Raw genomic sequence first — 11,309 nt, forward strand, 5'->3', positions numbered from 1 at the left:
AAGTTGGTTTTTATAAGAAAACATGTTTGGAGGGGGGACAGCCACAGAGGGATTAAGTCCAAGAAAGTTACACCCTCCCCCACCTAATCCCCCTGACCCCGACCTCCAGAGGCTGTTGGGGTTCACAGAGGCCCTCACCTCCTCCCTTCCCTCTCGGTGTCGTCAAGCACCCTCCTTCCCCACATTCTCTTTCTGCTTTCTTTTTAAATCCAGAAAAAACAGCACCTCCTCTGGATTCAGAGCTACAGCAGGAGGAGCCTTCCCTTCCCGGAATCCCTGTTCCCTTTGGGGTGCGCAATTGACTGCGTCGTGGGGGCGGGGAGGGCTTCCCTGTTCGCGTTCGGCCCCAGGGAGACCTGCGGGAATCGTTCTCCCCCGCCACCACCCACCCCCTGCTTCCTTCTCCCCCTCGCCTTGGCCAGGCTCGGGGTGAGGAGTGTTATCCCGGAGTCTGGGCGCCTCGGCAGTGACGGCTCCCCAGGGACTGCAGGGGGAGCCCGGGCTGCAGCGCCTGCTCAGTTCGTGCTCACTGCGTCGAAGGCTCCCCCGGCCTGGCTCCGCGCCCAGCGCCGCATCCGGGAGGGGGAGCGAGGAGGCGGCGGAAGAGCCCGCGCGGCCGGAGTCCGGGGCTGGGAGTGGAGAGGGAACCTCCAGGGGGCAGCACCGAGCCGCCAAGCCGGTCCTCTCTTCGCGCCCAGCCCGGGGTCCCCAGATAGCCCATAGGGAAGCCCCCCTTTTGGATTCCCGCAGTGTGGGCCGGCCCTCCACCTGGACTGGATAAAGGGGGGAAAGTGATCCCTCACCACAAGGACCATTATCTCCTGGTGAGAACAGGAATCAGGTCTCTCTTGGGGCAATCAGCTTCCCCACTTCGGTCCCCCAAAGGTGGGCTCTTTGCCGGCGGGGACTAGGGAACAGCCTTTCGGTTCCGGGGGAGCACAGGGGACCCCAGGCACCAGCAGCCCCATCCCACCGACAGGTGGCAGAGGCAAGGCAGCTCACTGCTATACAGTGTCCCAAGAACCAAGTGGCCGTGACTTCCTATCCTCAGTTTCCCAGCGACACCCGGAAAGACACCGTGCCATAGGTCGAGGCCCGGGGTCAAGGCCCCGCCTCTCCTGGGCGGCCCCTGCCCAGGCGGGCCCAGCCGCTCCTCCCCCGCACTCCCGGCTCGCTCTCACGGTCCCTGAGGTGGGCGGGCGGGCCCTGGATGACAGCGATAGAACCCCGGCCCGACTCGCCCTCGCCCCCGCTCTGGGTCTGGGCTTCCCCAGCCTAGTTCACGCCTAGGAGCCGCCTGAGCAGCCGCGCGCCCAGCGCCACACGCCACGAGCCCTCCCCGCCTGGGCGTCCCCGGATCCCGCGAGCGCTCGGGCTCCCGGCTTGGAACCAGGGAGGAGGGAGGGAGCGAGGGAGCAACCAGCTGCGACCCGGAAATGCCATATAAGGCGCAGGAAGGATCCCCCGCCGGAACAACCCTTATTTGGGCAGCGCCTTATTTGGAGTGGCCCGATATGGCCCGGCCGCTTCCGGCTCTGGGAGGAGGGAAGAAGGCGGAGGGAGGGGCGGGGGCAACGCGGGAACTCCGGAGCTGCGCGGGTCCCGGAGGCCCCGGCGGCGGCTAGAGTTCTAGGCTTCCCCGAAGCCTGGGCGCCTGGGATGCGGGCGCGGGCGCGGGCCCTAGGGTGCAGGATGGAGGTGCCGGGCGCTGTCGGATGGGGGGCTTCACGTCACTCCGGGTCCTCCCGGCCGGTCCTGCCATATTAGGGCTTCCTGCTTCCCATATATGGCCATGTACGTCACGACGGAGGCGGGCCCGTGCGGTTCCAGACCCTTCAAATAGAGGCGGATCCGGGGAGTCGCGAGAGATCCCAGCGCGCAGAACTTGGGGAGCCGCCGCCGCCATCCGCCGCCGCAGCCAGCTTCCGCCGCCGCAGGACCGGCCCCTGCCCCAGCCTCCGCAGCCGCGGCGCGTCCACGCCCGCCCGCGCCCAGAGCGAGTCGGGGTCGCCGCCTGCGCGCTTCTCAGTGTTCCCCGCGCCCCGCATGTAACCCGGCCAGGCCCCCGCAACTGTGTCCCCTGCAGCTCCAGCCCCGGGCTGCGCCCCCCCGCCCCGACACCAGCTCTCCAGCCTGCTCGTCCAGGATGGCCGCGGCCAAGGCCGAGATGCAGCTGATGTCCCCGCTGCAGATCTCTGACCCGTTCGGATCCTTTCCTCACTCGCCCACCATGGACAACTACCCTAAGCTGGAGGAGATGATGCTGCTGAGCAACGGGGCTCCCCAGTTCCTCGGCGCCGCCGGGGCCCCAGAGGGCAGCGGCAGCAACAGCAGCAGCAGCAGCAGCGGGGGCGGTGGAGGCGGCGGGGGCGGCAGCAACAGCAGCAGCAGCAGCAGCAGCACCTTCAACCCTCAGGCGGACACGGGCGAGCAGCCCTACGAGCACCTGACCGCAGGTAAGCAGTGGCCTACGCCGAGGGGGAACCCTTTCGCCACCATCCTGGCGTCCTGTCCTTCACCGCAGGAGTGCTCCTGGATCTTAGAATGAGAGCCGGGTTTCCCTTTCATTCCTCGCATCCCCAGAGTCATGTGTTAGAGGGATGCCAAGGAACCCCACACAGCCCACCCCCTGCCCTCATCCCTAGCGGAGCGCAGAGGACCGAGCTTTTGTTTTGGATGGAGAGCTCTGGAGCTGCGTGGGTGGGTGGAGGGGGAGGGCTTGTTTTGATGAGCGGGGCTGCGCCCCCCACCTCCAGTAAGACTTGCCTTGCCTTGCTTGCCGCCTGTCCCCAAGGAAGGACCGTGATCCTTGGCCGTGGATGTCCCGGCAGCCCGGGTTTGGGGGCGCGCACTAGCCGCGGCCGTGGGGGTGCTGGCGGGAATCCCTCGCCCGCACAGCCGCCGCTGCGGAGCGCTGCGAGCTGCAGTGGAGGGGGATTCTCCGTATTTGCGTCAGCTGTTGTTGAAATGGGCTCTGCCACTGGTGCGGGTCCAGGAACATTGCAATGTGCTGCTATCAATTATTAACTACCTCGGGAGTCAATGGTAGCCGGCCTGGTCTCTTGCCTGGCAGCTCGGGTCATCCTCGTCCTCCAGTGATTGCTTTCCAGTAACCAGGCCTCCCGCTTCTCTCTCTCCTGCCAGAGTCTTTTCCTGACATCTCTCTGAACAACGAGAAGGTGCTGGTGGAGACCAGTTACCCCAGCCAAACCACTCGACTGCCCCCCATCACCTATACTGGCCGCTTTTCCCTGGAGCCTGCACCCAACAGTGGCAACACCTTGTGGCCCGAGCCCCTCTTCAGCTTGGTCAGTGGCCTAGTGAGCATGACCAACCCACCGGCCTCCTCGTCCTCAGCACCATCTCCAGCGGCCTCCTCCTCCTCCGCCTCCCAGAGCCCACCCCTGAGCTGCGCAGTGCCATCCAACGACAGCAGTCCCATTTACTCAGCGGCACCCACCTTCCCCACGCCGAACACTGACATTTTCCCTGAGCCACAAAGCCAGGCCTTCCCGGGCTCGGCAGGGACAGCGCTCCAGTACCCCCCTCCTGCCTACCCTGCCGCCAAGGGTGGCTTCCAGGTTCCCATGATCCCCGACTACCTGTTTCCACAGCAGCAGGGGGATCTGGGCCTGGGCACCCCAGACCAGAAGCCCTTCCAGGGCCTGGAGAGCCGCACCCAGCAGCCTTCGCTAACCCCTCTGTCTACTATCAAGGCCTTTGCCACTCAGTCGGGCTCCCAGGACCTGAAGGCCCTCAATACCAGCTACCAGTCCCAGCTCATCAAACCCAGCCGCATGCGCAAGTACCCCAATCGGCCCAGCAAGACGCCCCCCCACGAACGCCCTTACGCTTGCCCAGTGGAGTCCTGTGATCGCCGCTTCTCCCGCTCCGACGAGCTCACCCGCCACATCCGCATCCACACAGGCCAGAAGCCCTTCCAGTGCCGCATCTGCATGCGCAACTTCAGCCGCAGCGACCACCTCACCACCCACATCCGCACCCACACAGGCGAAAAGCCCTTCGCCTGCGACATCTGTGGGAGAAAGTTTGCCAGGAGCGATGAACGCAAGAGGCATACCAAGATCCACTTGCGGCAGAAGGACAAGAAAGCAGACAAAAGTGTTGTGGCCTCTTCGGCCACCTCCTCTCTCTCTTCCTACCCATCCCCGGTTGCTACCTCTTACCCGTCCCCGGTTACTACCTCTTATCCATCCCCGGCCACCACCTCATACCCATCCCCTGTGCCCACCTCCTTCTCCTCTCCCGGCTCCTCGACCTACCCATCCCCTGTGCACAGTGGCTTCCCCTCCCCGTCGGTGGCCACCACGTACTCCTCTGTTCCCCCTGCTTTCCCGGCCCAGGTCAGCAGCTTCCCTTCCTCAGCTGTCACCAACTCCTTCAGCGCCTCCACAGGGCTTTCGGACATGACAGCAACCTTTTCTCCCAGGACAATTGAAATTTGCTAAAGGGAAAGGGGAAAGAAAGGGAAAAGGGAGAAAAAGAAACACAAGAGACTTAAAGGACAGGAGGAGGAGATGGCCATAGGAGAGAAGGGTTCCTCTTAGGTCAGATGGAGTTTCTCAGAGCCAAGTCCTCCCTCTCTACTGGAGTGGAAGGTCTATTGGCCAACAATCCTTTCTGCCCACTTCCCCTTCCCCAATTACTATTCCCTTTGACTTCAGCTGCCTGAAACAGCCATGTCCAAGTTCTTCACCTCTATACAAAGAACTTGATTTGCATGGATTTTGGATAAATCATTTCAGTATCATCTCCATCATATGCCTGACCCCTTGCTCCCTTCAATGCTAGAAAATCGAGTTGGCAAAATGGGGTTTGGGCCCCTCAGAGCCCTGCCCTGCACCCTTGTACAGTGTCTGTGCCATGGATTTCGTTTTTCTTGGGGTACTCTTGATGTGAAGATAATTTGCATATTCTATTGTATTATTTGGAGTTAGGTCCTCACTTGGGGGAAAAAAAAAAAAAGAAAAGCCAAGCAAACCAATGGTGATCCTCTATTTTGTGATGATGCTGTGACAATAAGTTTGAACCTTTTTTTTTGAAACAGCAGTCCCAGTATTCTCAGAGCATGTGTCAGAGTGTTGTTCCGTTAACCTTTTTGTAAATACTGCTTGACTGTACTCTCACATGTGGCAAAATATGGTTTGGTTTTTCTTTTTTTTTTTTTTGAAAGTGTTTTTTCTTCGTCCTTTTGGTTTAAAAAGTTTCACGTCTTGGTGCCTTTTGTGTGATGCGCCTTGCTGATGGCTTGACATGTGCAATTGTGAGGGACATGCTCACCTCTAGCCTTAAGGGGGGCAGGGAGTGATGATTTGGGGGAGGCTTTGGGAGCAAAATAAGGAAGAGGGCTGAGCTGAGCTTCGGTTCTCCAGAATGTAAGAAAACAAAATCTAAAACAAAATCTGAACTCTCAAAAGTCTATTTTTTTAACTGAAAATGTAAATTTATAAATATATTCAGGAGTTGGAATGTTGTAGTTACCTACTGAGTAGGCGGCGATTTTTGTATGTTATGAACATGCAGTTCATTATTTTGTGGTTCTATTTTACTTTGTACTTGTGTTTGCTTAAACAAAGTGACTGTTTGGCTTATAAACACATTGAATGCGCTTTATTGCCCATGGGATATGTGGTGTATATCCTTCCAAAAAATTAAAACGAAAATAAAGTAGCTGCGATTGGGTATGTGTTTCCTGGGTTAGGGGAAGGACTCTGCCCTATTGAGGGCTGTGAGGTTTTCTGAAGACTTGGCCTTTAGAGATACAAGGATCCTCCAGCCAGAGTCAGGCCCACTGTGTGAAACTGGAGTTCGTTATTTATGAGGACTGAGTATGGGTCTTCAAATAGGGTCTCGCTCTATCCACCCAGGCTGGAGTGCAGTAGTGTAATCACAGCTCACTGCAGCTTTGATGTCCCAGGCTCAAGTGATCCTCCCACCTCAGCCTCCTGAGTAGCTGGGACTGTAGGCACGTGCCACCACACTCCGTTAATGTTTATAGAGACAGGGTTTTGCCATGTTGCCCAGGCTGGAGTTCTTCTTGATAATGGGCCTGTTCATCTTCAGTCTGTTGGGCCGAAGCTTTACCTTGGTTAGCTAAAGCCAAGAAAGGCAAGAGTTAGGGCTGGGACATGTGTGGCCAAAGGCAGTGTTACTCTCCTGGCATCAAATGTTGGGCCAGTCCCGTCCCCCACCTCTACTCAGGGTTGGAAAATCCATGATCTTGGGAATCCCTGCCATGTGCAGTTAGGGGAGGTAAGAAGTGGGCACAAGGGCTTTAGGGAAACAGTAACAATGCTGGGGCCAACTCAGCCTCTCCCTCCCATTCCCCATGTCTCCAGCAACTTGAGGGCATCAAAGAAGCCTAGACGAGGTAAAGGGCAGTTCTCAAGCCAAGAATCCTTCCAGGAAGAAATTCTTATTACTTGCCAGCTGGAACTGCCATCCTTGGCAGCTTCGTGGGACAAAGGATAGAGTGGGCAGAAGGCTGGCCTGGTGTCTAAAGTTCCCATCCAGGCCAAATCTGTTCCCATTGTGTAGGAGGCCTGAGGTTCTTTTGGGCCCAGTCCCCTGAGGGACCACTCCCACTGCTGGGGCAATCCCTGTGGGCACGTGAGCATCTGCCTACTCTGTGAGAGGCCTTGACCTGGCCACAGCAGACACCATGGGAGGAATGTGGATTGTTGGTTGGGGAGACGGACATAAGACACAAATCACAACATGGTATTGTGTTATGCAATATGGGCAAGAATGGAGCTCTTTGGGAGCACAGTGAAGGGCACCCAACCCACCTGGGGGTTTAGGAAAGGTGGAAAAATTGAGTTAGGAAGCATAAGCAGGAGTCAACCTGATTGATTGACTTGGTTTGTGGGTGAGGCAGGGAGGACACTGGCTAAGTCTACTCAGCAGTGTGGATGAGATGGATTACTGAGTGGAAGCACTACCTCCAACCCCAATATCTAAGTCTTTTGTGAATTGGTCAGACTCCACGATTCACTGGGTGGATGGGTACAATAGATTTGATGTACTGGAATTCCCAACCCTTGGCTCCTCTCCCAACTTCTGACCCCTAAAATCAGAGGAGCAATGAGGTATCCCCTTGACCTGGTATGGTTATCAGGCCCTGAGTGAAGTGAAAGTCTAATCTGCTTCTACCTCTTCTCCTTCCTCTAAGGGTCTCCCAGGTGGTTCTCAACCCACACTTTCTGGAGCCAGAGGGATTCCAATAAACCCCTGACATTGGCCCAATTCTTTCTTGTGCAGTCTAGCCTCCCCTGACCAACACTGTTGACCTCTGCCCTTTCCCATGGCACCAGACTCCTCAGCCTTGAGGAGGGGGAACAGGACACCTTCTCTAGTAAGGGGCACATCCCTGTGAGCCTCCTGGCAAAATTGCCAGGTCCTGATGGGACAATATTTGTATTGGCGCACCTCTTCCCAGCCCCACCTACCCCTCCCCATCTCACTCTAGGCCCAGGAACACAAGTCCATACCTGTTACACATTCTTAAGAGTTTCTCACTCCAGACTCCCAAGAAATAAAACATGGCAAGAATAAAATATGAAAGAAGGAGCATTGAGACTCTATTTCTTTAAAGCAGAGGGTCTTGTAAGTTACAAGTGCATCAGAATGAGATTCCCAGGCCCCATGAATGGAGCAGGTGACTGATACCTTACATTTGGGATAGGGTCCTGGAACTGGCCTTGATAACAAGGTCATTCTGATGCAGATGGCTTGTTGCTAGCTAATATTTATTTTATTTTATTTTTGAGACAGGGTTTCATTGTCACTCAGGCTGGAGTGCAGTGGTGCGATTATAGCCCATTGCAACCTTGAACTCCTGGGCTCAAAGTCTCCTCCAGCCTCCCAAGTAGCTGAGAATACAGATGCACTACAGGTGGCTAATTTTTAAATTTTTTTTTTAATTTATTTTTTGCGACAGAGTCTGGCTCTGTTGCCCAGGCTGGAGTGCAATGGCACAATCTCGGCTCACTGCAACCTCCATCTCCTGGGTTCAAGTGATTCTCCTGCCTCAGCCTCCCAAGTAGCTGGGATTACAGGCACCCACCACCATGCCTGGCTAATTTTTGTATTTTTAGTAGACACGGTTTCACCATGTTTGCCAGTCTGGTCTTGAACTCCTGACCTCAGGTGATCTGCCCGCCTTGGCCTCCCAAAGTGCTGGGATTACAGGCATGAGCCACCACGCCCAACCTTTAATTTTTTTTTTTTTTTTTAAGAGATGGGAGGGTCATACTTTGTTGCCCAGGATGGTCTCGAACTCCTGAGCTGGAGTAGTCCCTCCCATCTTGGCCTCTCCAGGTGCTGGGATTACAGGCGTGAGCCAACACATTTGGCTGCTAGCTAATTTTTATTAGTCCATCACCAGGGTTTCTTTAGGTTCTGACAGTCCAAACTTAAGTTTCTTTTCATGGCTGAAATAGGGAATGGGGCAAAAAGCTGCTCCCTTTTACAGTCCTATAGTATAAGGAATGTGTTGGCTGATATAAAAATAAAAATATAAAAATAATAAGTGTTTATTTAAATTCCTACTCCTGCTAGGGAAATAGAAAACCAAGGGCACGAGACAGTGCTGATAAGAGCTCTCATCATTATGAAGGTTAAGGTTGGAGAAGGGTCCCGGAGAGTGTTGAACAAGTGATTGCTACCTGGGGAAATTGTCTAGGGCTTCAGGAATGTGAGGAAGGACAGAGAGGAGTAGGGTAGAAGGGAGTTGGGGGTGGGGGACTGGGCTAAGGACAAGGACAGGTTTTGATTCTGAAGTGAAAGAACCAGGTCCTAAAGACCCTTAACCCTTCCTCCTCCTACCTGAAAGGTACTCTTTTGCTTGAATTTCAGGAACGTTCAGCCTCGTTCTCACCTGTTTTGAAAGATTCCAAGCACTCAGGAAGGCGGAGCTTGGCCCGGGATTTGCAGCACGCTGGAGTTTTCAGTGTGTTTCCTTCCACCTTCCCCCTATTCAGAACCGCCCCTATCCCCCAGGTATGGAACTGGAGGCAGGTAAGAGTACTATAGGGTCAAAGGTATTCCCTGCCAGTCCCCCTCCCTGCATTAATACTGTTTTCACTGTTTCAGGACACACTTAATGCAGTTGGAGAGGGGAAGCCATTGGGCAGAGGGATATCCCAGAGTCCTAAGGGAAATGAGGCCAAGTTTAAAAGAATCAGATGTCAAGCAAATAACATTTCAACATTTTACCCAGAAACCTTTGGGTGCTAATAAGATTTTTGCACCCAAATAGCAAATCTAACCCTCTACTTCAGTAATTTTTCTCTCAGTCTCCTTATCTCCATTACTAGGAGGACCTAGGAGAGCCTCTGTGGCTAAGCTTACTTCAGATGACCTCTTAGGTCAGATCGGTGGCCCAGCAACTCAGATGCAAGTAAAATCTCATTTCCCTTTCCAGGGAGTTCTCTCCATCAAGCCCATTCTCCTTAGCACTTAGGGTTTTAAAATTTATTATTACAACTCTATTGAGGGCTGTGTATGGTGGCTCACACCTGTAATTACTGCACTTTGGGAGGCTGAGGCTAGAGATTGCTTGAGCCCAGGAGTTCAAGACCAGCCTGGGCAACATAGGGAGACCCCGTCTCTACAAAAAAATAAAATAAACCAGGCATGGTGGCCCATGCCTGTAGTTCCAGATACTCGGGACGCTGAGGTAGGAGGATTGCTTGAGCCTGGGACATCAAGGCTGCAGTGAGCTGAGATTGTGCCTCTTCACTCCAGCTTGGGCAGCAGAGCAAGACCTGGTTTCAAAAAAAGTTTTTTTAAACTATTTTTGTATTTTTTAGGCCAGGTGCGGTAGCTCATGACTGTAATCCCAGCACTTTGGGAGGCCGAGGCAGGTGGATCATCTGCGGTCAGGAGTTCAAGACCAGCCTGGCCAACATGGTGAAATCTGGTCTCTACTAAAAATACAAAAATTAGCCAGGCATCGTGGCAGGCACCTGTAGTCCCAGCTACTCAGGAGGCTGAAGCAGGAGAATCGCTTGAACCCCGGAGGCAGAGGTTGCAGTGAGCCGAGATTGCACCACTGCACTCCAGTTTGGGCAACAAGAGTGAAACTCCATCTCAAAAAAAGAAAGAAAAGAAAGAAAGGCAAGGAGGAAGCTTATCTGTGAAAAAGAAAAGCACTATCACAAGGAATATAGGCAGATGTACAGAACTGAAATTCGAATGGCGAGGATGGCAAGAAAAGCTGGCAACTTCTATGTACCTGCAGAACCCAAATTGGCGTTTGTCATCAGGATCAGAGGCATCAGTGGTGTGAGCCCAAAGGTCTGAAAGTTTGGTGCAGCTTCTTTGCCTTTGTCAAACTTCAGTGGAAACTTTGTGAAGCTCAACAGGCTTCAGTTAACACGCTGAGGATTGTAGACCCATATATTGCATGGGGATACCCAAATCTGAAGTCAGTAAATGAACTAATTTACAAGCATGGTTATGGCAAAATCAATAAGAAGCAAATTGCTTTGATACATAACACTTTGATTGCTTGATCTCTTGGTAAATATGGCATCATCTGCCTGGAGGATCTGATTCATGAGATCTATACTGTTGGAAAATGCTTCAAAGAAGCAAATAACTACCTGTGGCCCTTCAAATTATCTTCTCCACGAGGCGGAATGAAGAAAAAGACCACCCATTTTGTAGAAGGTGGAGATGCTAGCAACAGGGAGGACCAGATCAACAGGCTTATTAGAAGAATGAACTAAGGTGTCTACCATGATTATTTTTCTAAGGTGGTCAGTTAATAAACAGTACCTACTCTTGGCCGGGCGTGGTGGCTCATGCCTGTAATCCCAGCACTTTGGGAGGCAGAGGCGGGTAGATCACAAAGTCAGGAGTTCGAGACCATCCTGCCTAACACGGTGAAACCCCGTCTCTACTAAAAATACAAAAAAATTAGCTGAGCATGGTGGCGGGCGCCTGTAGTCCCAGCTACTGGGGAGGCTGAGGCAGGAGAATGGTGTGAACCCAGGAGGCGGAGCTTGCAGTGAGCTGAGATTGCACCACTGCACTCCAGCCTGAGCGACAGAGCGAGACTCCATCTCAAAAAAAAGACAAATAACTAAATAACTAACTAACTAACTAAATAAATAAATAAATAAAACAGTACCTACTCTCAAACTGAAAAAAAAAAAAACATGCCCGGCCTCCTCCTTGCCTTTTGAAGCATCTTTTGGGCAAACTTCTTTCTCAGGTGCTTGATTTCCAGCTCTTCGAAATTCTTTTTCTTTTTCTTTTCTTTTTTTTTTTTGAGAAGGAGT

The 11,309-nt window shown here is 53.5% G+C and overlaps 1 protein-coding gene and 1 pseudogene across 1 annotated transcript; both read left to right on the forward strand.

Annotated features, from left to right (window-relative positions):
* Nucleotides 1-1,862: 1,862 nt before the first annotated feature.
* Nucleotides 1,863-5,691, forward strand: EGR1 (early growth response 1). Its single transcript, XM_009449740.5, has 2 exons — nt 1,863-2,456; nt 3,145-5,691. Exons 1-2 carry the CDS (start codon nt 2,147-2,149, stop codon nt 4,467-4,469), a joined length of 1,635 nt encoding a protein of 544 aa, XP_009448015.2. The 5' UTR covers nt 1,863-2,146; the 3' UTR covers nt 4,470-5,691.
* Nucleotides 5,692-10,103: 4,412 nt separating this feature from the next.
* Nucleotides 10,104-10,793, forward strand: LOC107974573 (large ribosomal subunit protein uL30-like; annotated as a pseudogene).
* The last annotated feature ends 516 nt before the right edge of the window (nt 10,794-11,309 follow it).

Source organism: Pan troglodytes, chromosome 4 (assembly GCF_028858775.2).
Source record: "Pan troglodytes isolate AG18354 chromosome 4, NHGRI_mPanTro3-v2.0_pri, whole genome shotgun sequence".
Classification (NCBI taxonomy): Eukaryota; Metazoa; Chordata; class Mammalia; order Primates; family Hominidae; genus Pan; species Pan troglodytes.

Bases quoted from the DNA above. Each gene is read 5' to 3' on its own strand.
- EGR1 (XM_009449740.5), top strand. From the start codon at position 2,147: ATGGCCGCGGCCAAGGCCGAGATGCAGCTGATGTCCCCGCTGCAGATC. The intron at 2,457-3,144 runs GTAAGCAGTGGC...CTCTCCTGCCAG, and splicing joins CTACGAGCACCTGACCGCAG to AGTCTTTTCCTGACATCTCT.